Genomic DNA, 18,294 nt, shown 5'->3' on the forward strand with positions numbered 1-18,294 from the left:
TATGCGCACTGCGGGCCCGGGACGAGTCGGCTGCTAAGCAGGACAGGCAGCGGCACCCGGCGGGCTAGATAAATGTCCTCAGCGGGCCGCATGTGGCCCGCAGGCCGTAGTTTGAGGACCCCTGGGCCATCTGATCCCTGCCCGGTGAAACTCCTCTATTCCAATAACTTAATGTGAGCAGTTGTTACATCAGAGAGGCTATTGTTCTATTTTTTTTTTTTTAATAAGAATGTATTCATGAATTACTTGTGAAGTCAGACTGAGATATGTAGGGACTAAAAAGAAATATGCAGTATATTATTGATGGGAACACAGTTATCCACAGCTCTGAGGGTTTTATGCAAACAGTGGTCTCTACACTGGGCTAAAATCCCACCTGTTTCACTAGCCCTTCATTTCCCCATGTGTAAAATGAGAGGTTGGGCAGATCGGGGCTGGAGCTCCTTTACTTCCAACACTTGCAGATCTTGTATCTAGCAGGAGCTACAATGGGACAGGTCAAGGGCCATGTTCATACAGGACAAGGACAACGTGCTCCGCTAAATGGAGCATCGAGTCAGGAGGGTGAGGAGGGAAGGACATCTATGTCATTCATTAAATAAAGGAAACCTCAAGTCTCATGTTATGATTTAAGAGGAAATCAATCATGACTGTTTATATTTAACTTACGATGGTGGCCATAGCCTGGCTATGCTTTAAATATAAACTATCATTCATAGATGAAAAAATGGAACTGTTATGTTCCCAAAAAATGGTGTGCTATTGCTGTGTTTTTCAATGAAACCTTGCTGCAACACAAATTATAGCACCTTAATAAGAAGTATGAGTTGAAACAGAAGTGCCAGCTCACAGATCTCAAGAAATGGTCCGAGCTGCTTACCACCTACAGTTGTCTATACAACATTTTACAGAATCACTTCTTCCTCCATGTCTTCATTTGTCCTATACTAACTCTAATGTGGCAGCTCTAATGGCTAAGGAAAATAGATTAACAATAAAAGTGTATGATCTATTCTTATATAATATGAATTTAAATGAAAACAGCTTGAACTAGGATTATTTCTTTCAGAACAAATCGCCCCATTTTCTCCAACACCCTACCCTACAACAGGAAAACACAATACACATTACAACCACACATGCATTACTTTCCTAAAAAGAGGTAACTTGGGCTCTGCCAAGGCTAACAGACAAACAGATTTGGCTCCTCGACAACAGCTCAAACAGTCCATTGGGGTAACACTGAAGATGATTTGGGAATTAATGTACAGGCCGACACACCTTGTTTACTTGAAAACCGAATACACAACAGCTTCTACACTGACAGCCTCTATACCAGAGGAGCCGTGGGAAATCTCCAGTGACGACTTATCTCCCATTATCTTTTATTCCCAAATGCAAATTGTACATAATTGAGCTTACGTGGGGGAAAAAAACAACAACTAGGAAATGAGCAGCCCAGATTCTTTTGCATTCTATAACTGGAGATAATTTTGAAGGAATGAAATGGGTCTGAAATGTCCTTTAAACCCAGAGGGAAATCAGTGCAGCATCAACTTAACTTTGGTACATAGTCAAGAAAGCCAAGCTGGCAATGTAGCAGGAGACAATGGGAACAACACACCCTCCACATTCCATAGGCAGGTCATGGATGTAGTTCCCTGAGCACAACAGCAACCACAGGAGCACACGGGTGTCCCTTGCACCCCAGCACACGTTCTTACCTCTAACATGGGTCTGGCACTATCATGGACAGACAGGATGTGGGTCACCTTGTTCCTGCTCAACTGTTCTGCATCTCTGGCATCTGTCACAGAAGAAAAAGATGGGCATGTCATTACTCTCTGCAAGGGATTCCTCCTCAAATCTAGTCAGAAAATGCCCCCAAAATGACTTACATCTTTCTTTCTTGAAACTTCATAATTGACCACACCCAAAATAATCTAGGTCTAGGGACTAGAGGGCTATCTCTTTTATGTGTTTTGCAGATAACTATGTTTATTTCTGACTGGCTCAGAAGATGGAAAGGTAATAAGATAAACACTGTGATCATGAGTACTGCTGTTTAAAGGAAGTGAACCCATGAGATCATTTTGTAGGTGATAATTGTCAAATTGTAGACCCAATAAAACACATAACACTAAAGATGTTTAAAATGTATTAAAATTACCTTTTAATGATTAATAATCCAAGTTAAAATTAATCACAAAAGACTCACTACTGTGTAAAAAAATAGGAACCTGCCAGAGATGACCCTGCCTTGATGTCAAAAGTAGGAATGGGTCCAGACATGCAGACAAGACTGTGGTTTACATAGATTCACTTTAGGGCAAAAGTAAAAATGGAACATTTTCTAGAAATGCTAAACAGAATTGTCCCTAAGTTATGAGTCGGCTATTAAATTATCTGCATATGAAACCAAGGAGACACCCATTACATTACTTTCCAATGTAGAATAAAGACTGCATGAATTTCACCACATTGAAACCCATCTCTAATTTACAAAACAGGTCCAGCAAGAAATAAGGTGGTCACTTGCCCCTGTCCTGGCCTGGGCTGAGCTTTATAAAATGATAGAGGGTAAAACAGACCGAAAGTTAACTGTTTATCATGTTTCTGGAGAATATTTAATGACATGGGAAAATGCTCAGGATATAATGTTAAACAGAGGGTAAAACAGGTACAAAACTATAAATACAATATAAATAAAATTTGTAAAAACACATAAAGACAGACACACGTAGATGGGTAAAACTGCTGTAAAGAATTAGCCCCAAAAGTGGTCATCTTTAAGAGAGGTTGTTATAATAATGTAACCCCTCTAATGTATGAAATTATTATTGTGTGAAATGTTTGCTGTATGGAAACCCCCAATACTCTGTAACTTCCAAAATTAATGAACACCCCACTATCTTGATGTAAAAGCTCTGAGCCCTTAAAGTGCAAATGCCTTGTACCCAGCATAAGGCACACCATCTGGCCCACACTGATAAGGACACGAGTTGTTTACCACGGTCTATATAACCCTGAGACCGTCTTCAGTTGAGGTCTCCTGCCCAATAAGAGGAGGACTCCACGTTGCTCCGAGAGACAAGCCCCTGATTGCTCTGCTGTGTGAGCCTGAACCAACTGCGGCTGCCTGCCTGCCTCTGTTTTCGTTGTCTGTCCTTCAGTGTGCATCGCCGGGTGGCCTTTGCTGGAACCCAGGACCCACTAGGAATAGGTAAATAAACCCTGTGTGATCGCATACTAATTCCGTCTTGTGTGTCACGTGTTCCGGTTCGGCTCAGCTGTCTAGACACTGAAGTACCAGGGGATAGGCCATTATTGCTGACCCCTGGTCACCTGCGTTTGTCCCACTAAGTCTAGACAGATAATCAATTAATTGGGGCATAATTGGGACAGAGGTAATTACAAGTGTTTTCATTTTTTTCTTTTTTATATATTTTCTAAAAGTTTAACATGCTTATGAACTATTGGGGGGGGGGGGTCGCTTGTTAAAAAGGCAGGTTCCTGGGCTCCAACTTAATTCAAGGTCTAAGACAGGGCTGAGGAAAATGCATTTCTAATGAGCCTTGATGATGGAACAAAACCTAAGAATACTGTTGTAAATATTCTGCAATGATTATGCACCACACTTAAAGAAAGAAAAAAAAACTTTAAAAGTAATATTAAAATATTGATTTTAAGACTCTCTTCACTGCTCTAGCCATCTCAAGCTTCAAATTCAGATATGCACAGTAGCCATCTCTCTCACACACACAGGACTCCATTCTGACCCTCCCCACCAGCTATCTATCACCAAGGTGCAGTCCTCAGTGAGCTCTGAATTAGGCAGGAACTGGAATTATTTGGGATCAACAGGCTGCCAGTCTCCACATTCTCGCCAAAATGTGATTTTCCAGTAATCACATTAGTGCATTTGTGAATCTACAAATGAAACAAGAGCAACTAGAGCATCTAGTGTTCACAGAGGAGACAGACAGAAAGGCAGGGGAGATGGACTCTTTAAGGCAAGCTCAGGACACTCGAGGGCAGGAGCTTCCAGATTCTGATCCTGCCTAAGATTTGGATTTAATGGTCAGTATTTGTTTAAATACAGTTTTTGTCTTTTTAAAAACAGCTTTACTGGGATCATTCATGTGCCATAAAATTCACCTTTTTAATGTGTACAACTCAAGGGTTTTAGTATATGCAGAGTTTTTTAATCATCACCACAATCTAACTTTAGAACATTTTCATCACCCCATAAATATGCTTCTGTAACACAGATTAAGATGAACAATAAAAAAAAGTGGTTTGGGAATAAGATTACACATATTTGCATACAGAAGACCACTCAACACACAAATAAGACACTGACTCCAAAGAAAATGGCAGTTCCTGGAGGACTATGCTCCTTTTGCTCTGTGCTTCTTCTTTCCTTAAAGCAACACCCACACTGTTACCCTTTCCCTAAGCACAGGCTATGCCCATCAACTTGAGAGTGCACAAAATGTTTCATCAAAGCTACTGATGACACTGAACCTTTTATTCCTCAGGACTCCATATTGTTGATGGTTCTGGGTGGCTGCCTATAACTACGGAATGAGCTACGAATGCAGCTGTGAGACTCTGACCAGGGGGTTATCAGCTCACTGACATGCACATGCGTAGCCTGGAGGTGCAGGACTCAGTCCTGTGCTGCTCAAACTGGAGCCTGTCAAGCAGAAGCTAGGCATCACCTGGAAGCATGCTGGAAATGCAGGCTCCCAGGCCCCCTACACACCTACATAGTCACACCCTACCCTGGAATAAGAACTCTGGAAGGAAGGCTGTGTGCACTTTACATGGGGGCCCTGCCTCACTGCAGTATGTTGGTGCCATTTCTAAGCTAGAAAACAATTCACAGACACTTGTCATCACAAACACAGTAAGTCAGTATTAATAAAATCAATGGGAAGATTACAGTTTAGAATTCAAATGCAAAAAAGTCTACAGGAAAATGTGCTGACAATGGTTATCTCAGGATAGGAGGTTTTGGGAATTTTTCATTCTAACATCTCCATCATGTTTGGGTTTTATTTTATTTTTTATTTTGTTGATTTGAGAGAGAGAGAGACCAAGATGAAGAGAGAGGAAGGGGAGAAAAGAGAGAGAGAAACATCAATTTCTTGTTCCACTTATTCATGCACTCACTGGTTGCTTCTTATATGTGCCTTGATGAGGATTGAACCCGCTACCTTGGCGTTTTGGATAATGCTCTAACCAAATGAGCTATCCAGCCAGGGTTCATGTTTGGATTTTTAAATTTCATTTTAACTGATAAGTCTACATTTTTTTATAATGAAAGAAGACAAAAATTTAAAAATACTGTTCACAAAATTCAATGGAACTTGCATTAATAAGTAAATGAACAGACAGCCCCTTATTGGTGAAAAACAGCTAACCATGTTCTTATCCTCTCTCTGCCACCATCTCCTTTGGCCCTGGACTCCTTGTCGCCTGTCTCCCTTTACCCTCCCCATCTCCGACACTCTTCCCTCCCACCAGGTCTGCTTTAGCGGGCCTTCTGAAGAGGAACTGTCACCTTCACAGAATGGGAGCACTAAACAGAAACACCCAACATATTCTTCTCTGCTACTGAATGTTCCCTGCCTTACTGGGAGGAAGACTCCACCCATTACTGGGTGGACCTCATGGAGGGAGCAGGTGGATTCCTATAAGATGCTGTCCTAAAGGCCAAAGTGACAGCCACATGCTTCCTCAGGAAGGAAAGTTAACATTCTATACTGACACAGAAGATGGACAGGGGTAAAAAGTCCCAGGATGTAGGAGATGCCAGAATGGCTATGGGAAATAAGCTAGTCCAACAAAGTCAAGCAGAATTTCTTCTGAATAAAATTAACAAAAATATATTCAAAGAAACATTAGAAATTAACACTAGCAACACAAATGGTCAAGAAAAACATACACTTGGGAGGAAAGAACTTCTTTGGCAATGCCTGTTCAATACTCAAAGCACCTGCTGCACTGTTTGTGAACTCAAAAGGATGGCCATGCAGGGTGAGGGGGGCAGGAGGGGAGAAGGAAGGTCTCTGCTATAAAGAGACCAAATCCCTTCTGCTCTGACACGGAAGCCCAAGCCATGTTCAAAGTTATTTCCAAAACAACTTCTGCCTCCCAAGCTGAGAATCTGCCGAGTGATGGGCAAGAGATTCCAATCCATTTGCAGTTATGCTTCACATTGTAAAACTGAGACTTCTAGTTACAAATTACTATGCACTGTAATAACTTCTAGTTATAAATTAACTGTTAGTGGGTTCAACCTTTAAGTAGATCTATCTCCAACCTGGATTGGGGGTCAAATGGGGCAGTTTCTACCTTTTCCCTTCTCTACCAATCCTGGCTCTGACATTTATTGGTCCTGAGCTTGGGCAACTTTTTCTGTACTTCACTCTTCTCACCTATAATGTAGGAAAATGGCAAAAGTACCACCTCAAAGGGTTGCTGGAAGTACCAAATGATATAAAATGCTGAGAACAGTGCTTGGCTGGTATGTGGTAAATGGTATTGTCGTCATTATTATCATCATCATGACCAGATTAAGTCCAAAGGTTGTGGTATGGGCTTCAGTCTCCATCACATCTGAATGTTTCCAAATGCACGGTTACTTCAAAGAGATCTGATTCCCAGCTCTCGCTCTGTGCTCCACACCCAGCTCCCCCAGGCTAAGCTGACAGTGCCCACCGCAGGGACCCATTAGAAGCTCACCATCTCAGTCTGGTTGTTCAGACAGGAACCATAGCAATTCTTACGGAACGAAAGCTCTGACACCGCAGACATGTGCCCACACACATCACCTGCACACACAGAGCCCGAGTTTGTTTCCCACTTTTCTGGATTTTTGTGGACATCTTCAAACAATGAGGGCTTCCTGTGTCTGCTGACATTCACTTTTGCACTTGCTAAGTTGTGAGGAAGCAGCTAACCCCACCCTCTTGGCCTAGGCAGGGAAAAGCTGATCTTTGAATTTTCTACTCCCTGCCTTGTGTCTGGGCAGAGCCAGCTGCCAGTTACAGGTTTCTCAAATGAGAGGCTTTCATCAAAGACTGGGATCCAGAAGCCGGGTTTGTCTGTGGGTTTTTCTCTAGGCAGAAAAATCACCAGGTGAGGGAAATTGTTTGTAAATCATTGCGAAGTTAAAAAGGAAAAAAAAAGGAAGTTGCAGTGTGACATGCAGAGGATTCTACTGGAAGGAAGGAAGGAAGGAAGGAAGGGGGGGAGGGAGGAAGGGAGGGAGGAAGGGAGGGAGGAAGGGAGGGAGGAAGGGAGGGAGGGAGGAAGGAGAGGCGAGGGAGGGGGAATAGAAGGGAGGGAGGAAGTAGTACAGAAGAGCATTAGATGGTGGAATGGAGGAGACAATGGCCACCAGGACTAAGACCTGAGGAGTGGTGCTGATCCATACACTCTGAAAAATAAAGATCTCTCAGAGAGTAAAAAGGAATTCCATTAATTTTTCTTTAAACATTTCTATACTGGTGATTGGGTGTAGTAGGCATACATTATTTGTAATTTAAAAAGATAAAAAAAATGACTAAATGAGATGTCATGCTAAAGCACAGATGGCAGTTGGACAGTATCCTAGAGAAGCCACAATCCTCTCACCTCGGGCTCCACACTTGCTATGTAATCTCATCAGCACCTACTGCACACCTGGCATGGAGTGGGTGCTAGGAACAGCTATATCCTTCCCACAGCAGAAGTTTGCCCACAGGAGGTGTATGGTTCCCATTTCCAGACGAGGAGGGTGAGGAGCCTGCCCCTGGTGGAACTGCTACGTACCAGGCATGAAATGGGTGCTTCTGCTGCACTGTCTGGCTCAGCCCCAGGGCCAAGGTTATCATCCGCTCTCACACAGAGGTTGCTTAGTGTCGAGGGCAAACATCTGGCTCATGGGCTGTGGGTAGCTAAATTCCAAGATAAGATCAACTCTGCAGGATCTGTTCCCCTGCTCACTACATGCTGGAGGACCAGGATACGTATCCACATCAGACTCCTAGTACAGTGCCTTGCAACAAGTGTGTGGAATAAATGAGTAAATTCACAGGCAACTATATGGACACATCACTTCTTCCCAGCTTCTTGTGTAGATAAGCCTGACACTTGATGAGTGTTTAAGAAATGCTTGGTGAATTAATATGTGAATAAAACATAACCACAGATCAACCAAAGGACTTGTATGCATGCATATAAGCCTAACCAATGGACACAGACAACAGAGGGGTGAGGGTATGAGTGGGGGAAAGAGGGGAGGTAATGGGGGAATAAGGACACATGTAACACCTTAATCAATAAAGAAATTTAAAAAATAATAAAATAAAACACAACCACATACTAATGTTAGAATAGCTGAAGGCAACAACAAAGCATCACCGCCTGAACAAAGACAGTGTGGTTGCTGCAGAACTCTCTAATGGGTGAAACCCACAAAGCAAGAATCCTGGAACCGTGAAGGATTCCTATGTCACTGAATATTCAGAAAATAGGTACAGATTTTAGTACAAAAAGAGTGTTAAATCTTTCCTTAAAGTCGTGCATAATGTCCCTTTATAAGAAAGTAACCTTCTATGTGTAAGGATAAAACTCTCACAAACTGTTGGCAGAAGTATTTAATTTGGTTGGTATTTATTACAATTTTTAAAAATATATTTATTGATTTTAGAGACGAAGGGAGAGGGAGAGATAGAAACATCAAATGATGAGAATCATTGATTGGCTGCCTCCTGCACGCCCCCTACTGGGGATCAAGCCCGCAATCCAGGCATGGCCTTGGCCGGAATCGAACCTGGGATCCTTCAGTCCGCAGGCCGATGCTCTATCCACTGAGCCAAATCGGCTAGGGCTACAATTTTTAATTTGTAAACACTTCACTTAATAATTCTACTTCTAAGAATTTATCCTAAACGCTGTTTCAAACTCAAAGACATTCTTTCTCCCCATGAAAGCAGTTAATAATAACTCACTAAATAAACCCCTAAAGATACTGGCTCTTTAATAGATTCCAGCTTTACTGAGCACCTCCCTACCACTTGATGCTTTTCCCAAACTACAAAGCTCACTGATTTAGGAACTCCAGTACTATTTTTAATGAGTTCTAGTAGCAATTAGCAGCTAGCTGTCAGCTTCCTGTGCTTAATTCTCTTTGAGGGAACAAGCAAAGCTGGGAGCTTTCTGGGAAAAAGAGGAACAATTATTATGCAGAGAAATCATACAGGTTGTTTTTACAATCAACTTGATTCTGAATTCACAAATTTAGGCAACAACCAGAAACTGACAGCCGTGTGTGTTGGCCTGCTTGAGGAGGGTGGAGTCTCAGATCCTATGATGAAAGTTGGCTCTCAGCCCAACAAGGCTGGCTGGTTTCTGCAGGTTTCCTCTGTGTATTCTCTCCTGTTCAGCACACCCTGTTGTCTCCATGCTCAGGAACCAGTTTTCACTAAATTCACTCAGTGTCACACATCATGGGCACCCAGCCCTCCTTGGAAATCAAAAGTCTGTTTGCCATCATTCACTTGGCTCCTTGGGTTTCTACTCACCTCTGTGACCACAGAACATTTTGAGACAGATAAGCTAAAAATAAAAAGTCAATAGCTGACAGCAAATCAAACACATCCTACCTAATAAAGAGGGAATATGCAAATTGACCATCACACCATCACAAATATGGTGGCGCCCATAGCCACAAGATGACAGCACCCAGTCCCCTCAGCCCCGCCAGAGTCCCACAGTCCTTTTGGGGCGGCAGGTACACAGTGCGGCCGGACTGGCCCTCAGCCCTCCAGCCGCCTAGGGCCAGCCTGAGGCACAGGCAAGCCTCGGATGGCGGCTGCCCAGCTGACACCCGAGATGCAGGCAAGCCTCAGACGTCAGCTGCCCAGCTGCCTAGGACCAGCCCAAGGTACAGGCAAGCCTTGGATGGCGGCTGCCCAACCACCTACGGTGGGCCCGAGGTGCAGGCAAGCCTCAGATGGCAGCTTCCCAGATGCCCAGGGACACCCGAGGCTCAGGTAAGCAGGGCCAGCCGAGGCTTGCACTGCCGGCAGTGGCAGCAGTGGAGGTGTGATCAGAGGCGTCACCTTCCCCTGATCGCTGAGTCGCTTCCCGCCCCTGAGGGCGCCCCGACTGTGAGAGGGGGCAGGCCGGGCTGAGGGTCACCCCCTCCAGAATTTTCATGCAGCGGGCCTCTAGTATTGAACAAGCAGCAGAAAAATGTATAAAAAGAAAAGTCAATACAAGATAAGAATAATCTGCTAAAGATAAAATTGCCTCTTACTTTTCCCAGGTGATTAAAAAAACAGGTTTCTGAAAATTTATTAATAACTAGAAAAAAAATGATAAAAGATTATAAATAAATTACATGGCTGCTAAATGAGTCTTTCGGCCATCTTCTTTATATCATGTTCGAACATGTGTACAGAATTAAAATGAAGGTAAGAGGTCCAATTGGAACCTGCAAGCTCATACCACTCAGTCAACACTGGCCAAGAGGTCCAGCATGAGGATGAGGGTCCAGTCCATAAGGGGTCTAGCACAAGTGGTGGCCACCTCCAGACCAGACTTTGAATAAACCAAGTTTACGCCTTGTTTCCATCATGGGTGAGAAGGCTAAAGCTGACCTCTTAAAAAGCAAACTTACCTTTGGGTGGAGCAACCCAAATGTCCATCAATAGATGAATGAATAAACAAAATGTGGTATATACATAAAATGGAATATTATTCAGCCTTAAAAAGGAAGACAATTCTGACACATGCTACAGCATAGATGCACCTTACGGACATTATACCAAGTGAAACCAGCCAGACACAAAAGGACAAATACTGCATGGTTTCACTCATGTGAGGCCCCTAGAATAGTCAGATTCATAGACACAGAGTAGAATGGTGGTTACCAGGGGCTGGAGTGGGGAGAAGGAGGTAGAGTCTAATGGGTACTATCATTAGTACTTAAGTGGGTATTAAAAGTACTAACTTCCAGTTGGGGAAATCAAACGGTTCTGGAGAAGGATGGTTACAAGCAATGCGAATGTAGTTAATGCCACTGAATTGTACACTTACAAATTGTTAAAATGGCATATTTTACATTATACATATTTTACCACAATAATACAAAAGAAAAGAGAACTCACCTTTGAAGTTGCCAATATACAGGCCAGGCAGGATCTAGGGAAGAGACACAGACCAGATGTGAGTGTTAGGGACCTAAAACTGACAGTGTTTTGCGTATAGAGGCTGAACCCTCAGCAGAGTAGCTGGAGCACAGCTCAGGCATGTCACCTGCCACATCCACTCCCAGCACCTCCCTAGATGGACATCACACACAAGCGAGCACCCCTGCTCCAGGCTCTTGCCTTCCCATGCCCAATAGTAAGCCTGCCCAAATAACCGATTGATGGTCGCATGTTGGTGCCCATCGATTCGTGGAACTTGAAAGACCAGGATTCTCCATGACTCCTCCTTTTCTCAGTATACTCTACACACACCCTCTACACCTGCTGCATTTACAAGGCTTCTCTCACAGCTCTAGCAAACCTGCCCTCTGCTGTCTGAGGCCTTTGTGCATGCTGTTCCCACTGTTAGGCAGCTATAACTCATGCCCAAAGGAGGCCTATCCTGATCCCCAAGTCTGCAGTAGACCCTTGCTTCAGTGCCCACAGTCTGCTGTGCTCTCCTTGTAGTGATGCTATCACAGGGGCACTACAAGGTGAAGGTCTGTGCCTGCTGCTGGGCTGGAAAACTTTCTGGGCAGCAAACACATCCTGTCACTCACAGCTGCACACCCAGCTTCTGGCTCAGGGCTTAGCCCATGATTATCATTCAACAAAAAATTGCTAAATGAATGAATGGACTGTCTAAATGGGCATGTTAATTAAGAACATACATTTGCTCCTAAATGTCTACTTCTCCTAAGACAGCGTTTTCAAACCAAACTATCCACCAGAATCTGTTAAAAATTCAAATTTCTGGACAAGCCCCCAGCCCCAGTCCCCATATAAAATGATTCAGTAGATCTGAGATGAGAACGGGGACTTATTTTTCACACTTTGCAAAATACGAAACCAGAAACTCATTCTTGTCTTTCCAATACGTTGTATGGAAACTCTAAAGTCCAATTAGGGACACTGCTGCAGAAGCTACAGTACCAGACAGATTTTTCAGTGCACACAGCACACAGGTCTTGATGACACTTCCCTACAGACCCCCAGTGCCCAAGCAACACCCTCATGTCAGCACCACTACCCTGTACCCGGCTCTGCTCCACACTCCCTATTTTTTGCTCACTTCCACTAAGAGATCTGAAAGCAGCACCCAGTGACGCTCTTCAGGGCATGGATTTTATTGGGCATCTTTGCCTTGCTAAAAACCGATGGTATATGCAGAAACGACTGTAGGGCCTGACCTACTCTATACAAAGCAACCACATTTGGGTTCTCTTGTTGAGACCACAGACCCTGATGTAGGCCTTTTAATCCAGAAAAAATACACAAATGCAAATAAGTTTCACAGACCATCAGGCAAGTCACCAACTAGCAAAGTCCTACCCACCCTGAAAGCAGCAGCCTCACCCGTACTCCATGGACCAGTTGGAGGTTACTGACAGGAGACTCCTCCCTCCTCTGGACTCCACCTAGCAAGCACTTCCTTCTACTCCTCAGCCCTCCCCTCTGACTTACTGCAATAGCTTCCTAGACATCTCCCTACCTCTGGACTTGGCAATGCCAAAGATTCCTCAACCTACCTGCAACGTGCAAAGCTCATCATGTGACATTTCAGACTGAGATCTTCTTAGGGCTCCAAGTAGCTATCAGGATGACACCTACATATGACACCTCAGCAAGTGAGACTTGCAAGGACCGAGGTTGCTATGTCTACAGCCTCTGCCCTATGTCTAGCACCTTCCCCTATCTTCCCCTCATCCAAGGAAGACACAGGCCAAGCCCCCCAACCCAGCATCCAGGTTTTATGGGAAACAACCCAATTTTCAAACACTGTCAACTACATTAAGAAAAACAATCTTAAACATTGCGATAAGTAAGTAAAACACAAGTGCAGGCTGACTACTGCCCACAACAGTCTAATTTATCTGCTGCCTGCATCATATGTGTGAATATGTTTTCTCTAAACTCAACTGGTTTCCCCTAGATTGGTAGGTACTCAAGTACTAGTAAATATTTTTTTCAATGAGCAAATAAATAATATGAATAGGGTGGGAGGAGTAAAAGCAAGGAAAGGAGAGATATGAAAACAAATGGTGAATGAAACCTGTGAGATCAAATTTTGTCCCTTTCTGCCCTGGCTGGTTTACGTCTGGGGTCAGTGAACCAGGCTGGGGCACTGGGGCTGGGCTGAGGAAAGCAGCACCCTGAGGGATGCCAGGGCAAGAGCTGGCAAAGGCAGAGATCTGAGCTTACTAAAATAAAAAAGCCAACTTACTAAAGTCATTTAAGATGCACATTCTGTATTCAGTTAAAATATTTTTAAGTACTATAAGGAGAGAACAGAGTTATGTCAGTAAACTTTTAACTCAATTTTCCAGACCAGAAGAGTAAGCTAGAGTTTCAAGGGCTGGAAATAAAAAGCAAATTGCTCAATCTCAGTTTCTGCAGTTTCTGCCACATAAAATTACAAAACAAGATCAAGGACGGCTGGAGGATTGCCCACTGGCAGGGAGAAAAATTCCATTTTTGTTTTCTAGGGCCGTGGTTGGAAAACTGCGGCTCGCGAGCCACATGCGGCTCTTTGGCCCCTTGAGTGTGGCTCTTCCACAAAATACCACGGCCTGGGCGAGTCTATTTTGAAGAAGTGGCGTTAGAAAAAGTTTAAGTTTAAAAAATTTGGCTCTCAAAAGAAATTTCAATCGTCGTACTGTTGATATTTGGCTCTGTTGACTAATGAGTTTGCCGACCACTGTTCTAGGGGAATAAAAGCCCATAAACATTTAAATTTCTATACCAATCATACTTAAAACTGTAATTCCAACTTAAAAATAAAAAAAAAATTGACTCTATTTCCCCAATATTACTGTTACTAATAATCCCTAAGTTCAAAAAAGGAGACAAAGTGAAACAAAATAATTTTCCAGCAGACAGATGCTTGTAGAGGAGCCCAGGGAAGAGGTGAGAATTCACCTGGGACAGCATGGACAGTGAACTCACACCTGGTAGGAAGTAAGGACAGATCAAGGAAAAAAGTTAGTAAATGCAACTTGGGAATATTCTATGACTCTAAAAGAGTAAGTTCAGAATTGGTCCTAATCACCTTTGGGCCTTGGAAATAACTGTTCCTCCCCTTTGCCTAGGATATTCTTTCCCTATTGTTCACCTAGGTGGTTCCTTGTTACTTAGGTCTCCTATGAGATGACAGCTCCTAGGGAGGTTTTTCATGACCACTGAACTCCCTAACACCTCTACTGTATCACCGTTTTATTTTCTTAATTGCATTTATCAAGACCTAAAATTATTTTATTTGCTTACTTTTCTGATTGACCTTGAAACAGGGTCTTGTGCCCTGCTGTGTCCCAAAAGCCTGACACTGAGTCTGGCACATGAAGAGATAATCACTGAAGGAAGATGCTGACACTGCTGGTCAAAAGATTCTTACTTTTGCTAAAGGACTGTCTGGAGATAGGTAATGAAAGGTAGTCTCCTTCTGCAGTAATACTTTGAGACCATGCTAAAAACTTTCCATGGTTGATGGCTCCCCTTGATCAATATTGTTCTCATCCACACCTTACTAACACTATTCATACAAAAATGCATAAAATCAAATCCTTAGCTGCAAGAATGATCTTAAGCACAAAAGGATACTGTTTCTAAGGCAGGAAATATTTTGAGTTTACTTTTTAAACATTTCTTAGTATTTCTTAATATTTCAAGATGCCATGGAATCTAAGACCACAACCCAAACAGATATAAGGGAGAAAATTCCTGATCAAGCAGTAGTACAAGGTAATGGGGGTGAAGGAAGGCTTATAATTCTTCCTAGGTCAGAAAGGACTTTCTGAATTTTAAAGCCACGGGTGAGGGGGGAAACTCTGGGGGATTCCTAAAGGGTTAAATGTCACAGACTTCCTTAATGCCATGTGGCTAAGAACTTAACCAGTTTGCATGTACAAAAGGAAGAATCTGAGAATACTCTTGCATGCACTTACAGGCCTTAAGCATCTGTTCCTTCGATATAAAATGAATCTGCAATGCTGAAAAGAGAAAATGTGCAGGTAGTGTAGAGAAGATAGAGAGACCACCAACACAGTGCCATCTGTCCATCAGCCCCACAGACACAGCTGTACAGGTGTGCCACTCACAGTACACTTGTCTCCCACAGAGGGAGTCCTCTCTGTAAGTTGCTTCGGACCAACTTGGATAGCACATTATTTCCCACTACAGGGTCTAACACAGTGCCTGGACGATAGCAGGTATTCAATAACATAATTTGATGACTGGGTAAATGGACAACTGAATAGATTATGAAGGAAGTGAAGTCAGGTGCCGCCATGTGGAAACTGCAGCATCTAACAGCACAAAGATGTCTGACCTTCTAGCTCCTTCCCATACTAAACAGTGCTTCTCTACCTCTTAGGCCCTCTTTGGCCTTTTAAGAATGACTGGGTTCCAGATAACACAGGTGTCAGGAGATTCTGAGTGAAGAACCCTAAGTAAGTGGTTCTCAATGAGGGATGATTTTACCCTCCAGGGGACATCTAGTAGTAATACCTGGGCACATTTTTAGTTGTCACATGTGGGGAGGGGACTACTGGCATCTAGTGAGTGGAGGCCTGGGGTAGTGTTAAACCTCCTACATAGTGCACAAGACAGTCCCCACAACAAAGAATGCTACAGCTCAAACTCAATACTGCAAAGGCTGAGAAACCTGGTCTCTGCCTTGGGGGCATAGCCCCTGAGCTATTTCCCCTTGAATTATACTCCTTTAACAACTATACTACTTTACCTTCCTAAGGAGAAAAAGGGCTATGCCACCACAGGTGTTCACCATATCCAAAGCAGATGCCAACACTAATGTAACTACTGATGTGCCAAATCCAAGTGCAGATTTGCACTTTACACTTTGTAAAAATGTCTTCTAATCAATTCTCATTTGCTTCTCTCAAGAATCTGGGCAGAAACTGGGGGAAGTATTATTAAACTCTTTTTAGAGCAAATAGGAGACTACCCAACATCCCTGTGAATCAAGGGAGATAGAGAAACCAAAGCTCAGAAACATTCACAGTAAAAAAAGAAGGAATTCCTACCATTTGCAACAGCATGGATGGATGTGGAAAGCATCATGCTAAGCGAAATAAGCCAGTCAGAGAAAGATAAATATCACATGATCTCACTCATTTGTGGAACATAATGAATAACATAAATTTGAAGAACAAAAATAGAGCCAGAGGGGAAAAATATACTAGAATATAATAGAAGTAATACTGTTATTTGCAGATTTTTAATATTTCCTACAACTTTTGTGATGTCATACTATATTAGCACAGTTTTGGTAATATTATTATACTTAAAATCCTTTTATTCTTGAAATATTAATGTTTATTGTATGTAATATTATATGTAAGGTAATTTTTCTTGAATAATTGGTGGTTATTGCATGTAACATCATATTTAAAATCATTTTTCTTGAGATATTAATATTTATTGCATTTAACAGTATTATATTTAAAATCGTTTTTCTTGAAATAAAAAAAACTGAAAGAAAAAAGAAAAGAAACGTTCAGTAACTTGTTCAAGATTGCAGCATGAAGCAGCAGAGTGGGAGACACTTTAAGTCAGGCTTTCTATTAGCTTGTCCCTCTTTCTTTTACAATGTGGGCTTCTCATCTAAAAGTGATGCACTAATTAAAGTGTTTGCCTCCTATTACCATAAGCAAGTTTCCCATGAAATACTGGGACAACATCCCTTTTCACCCAGAAGGTTGCTTTTAGAGGACACAGAGCAGAGTCCGAGGAAGGAAGAGGCTACCAGCCTGGGCAGCTGGGTGCTGGATGAATTGAGCCAACCATTCAGTCAATGGGCAAAAAGACATCAACCAGAGCCAGAAGATGCTCTCAGATCCTACCCTAAGATGGTAACATATTAGCCCACTTCTAGGTCATTAGTTCAGGTTGATCAAGATAAAAACATTTAGAGACACATTTGGGCCCGTTTCTCCAATATAATGCTGGCTAGAAAAACCGGATATATGTTTTTAATGGGGTATTATAGTACTACTTAAGACTAATAACATGATAATGTGGTAGTCATTTTCTTCAAAAGATTTGGGGGTTTAGACACTTGAGAGAACTTTGAGTCAATTAGGAGCTTGCAAAGGCTCCACAGAAACATATTTGCATGCAATAGCCTATTTAGTTTAACTCCAATCCTCAACAGAGACATTTACTAGTCTGACCCTTTTAGCAGCACAGAGGCACTCTGTGTTATGGCTATGAACCCAATCATATGGCTTAGAGTCCAGGCTCTGCCACTCACCAGATGGGTAACTTTGGGTTGGTCACTTAAACTCTGTGTACCTCATCTGTAAAACAGGAATACAAATAACAGTATCTACTGTGCAGCGCTGTGGTGAGGATCAGAGGTAAAGTCTCAAGACTTGCCCTGGCATACAATAAGCTCATTAGTGATTAGTTGCCTCCCTTTCTCTCCTTTTGCTTTATCAATGTCAAACATGAAGAAAGAGAGGAGGTGGCTTTCCTATTTTGCAATTAATTTGGAACTCTGGGGAGCTTTCTCAAGTTATTTTTTACTATCTTTAAAATTCATTTGGACTGAACTGACATCCCAAGTCAAAGGAAAGGCTTCTCCTATCTTCAAAATCAGTGGGAACTGGGTTCCAAACTCAGTCCTGCCACTTCCTAGCATTTGGTAGGAACTTAATCATGCTACTATCTCTCCCAGTCTCCATTTCCAATCTGTACAAAAAGGAAAAGAAAGGCTGACCTCCTAGGGCTGTAGTGAGGCTTAGATTTTATAAACAGCAGGCACATATGAGGCTCAAAAAAATAATAGACCACAATTGCTGTGTTCTCTTTCTGTATTTCCTCATCATCTTCAATTGGCCAGAACAAAGAAGCCTTTTTCCCTTATACTCTCTTTGTAACACACTGTGTATACCTAACTGAGATGGGCATGATGCTCTCCCCGAGACTGGAACATATGGATAAGATCCTCCCAAGGGCATGAAATATAAGTAAAAACTCCAAGCAGTCAGAATGGAATCTGCATTGTTTAGTTCATAAGTTTTCTTTG

The 18,294-nt window shown here is 42.6% G+C and overlaps 1 protein-coding gene across 3 annotated transcripts in view; it reads right to left on the reverse strand.

The window, feature by feature from the left end:
* DUSP22 (dual specificity phosphatase 22) overlaps window positions 1-18,294 on the reverse strand; it is a 63,281-nt gene that overhangs the window by 41,716 nt on the left and 3,271 nt on the right. For all 3 annotated transcript variants that reach the window (XM_080654070.1, XM_080654069.1, XM_080654068.1), the window contains exons 2-3: window positions 11,169-11,202; window positions 1,725-1,807 (exon numbers count right to left, since the gene is read on the reverse strand). In XM_080654070.1, coding sequence (XP_080510196.1) covers window positions 1,725-1,807; window positions 11,169-11,202 — 117 coding nt within the window. The remainder of the gene's footprint in view (window positions 1-1,724; window positions 1,808-11,168; window positions 11,203-18,294) is intronic.

The sequence above is a fragment of the Plecotus auritus genome (assembly GCF_963455305.1).
Source record: "Plecotus auritus genome assembly, chromosome: 2".
Taxonomy (NCBI): domain Eukaryota; kingdom Metazoa; phylum Chordata; class Mammalia; order Chiroptera; family Vespertilionidae; genus Plecotus; species Plecotus auritus.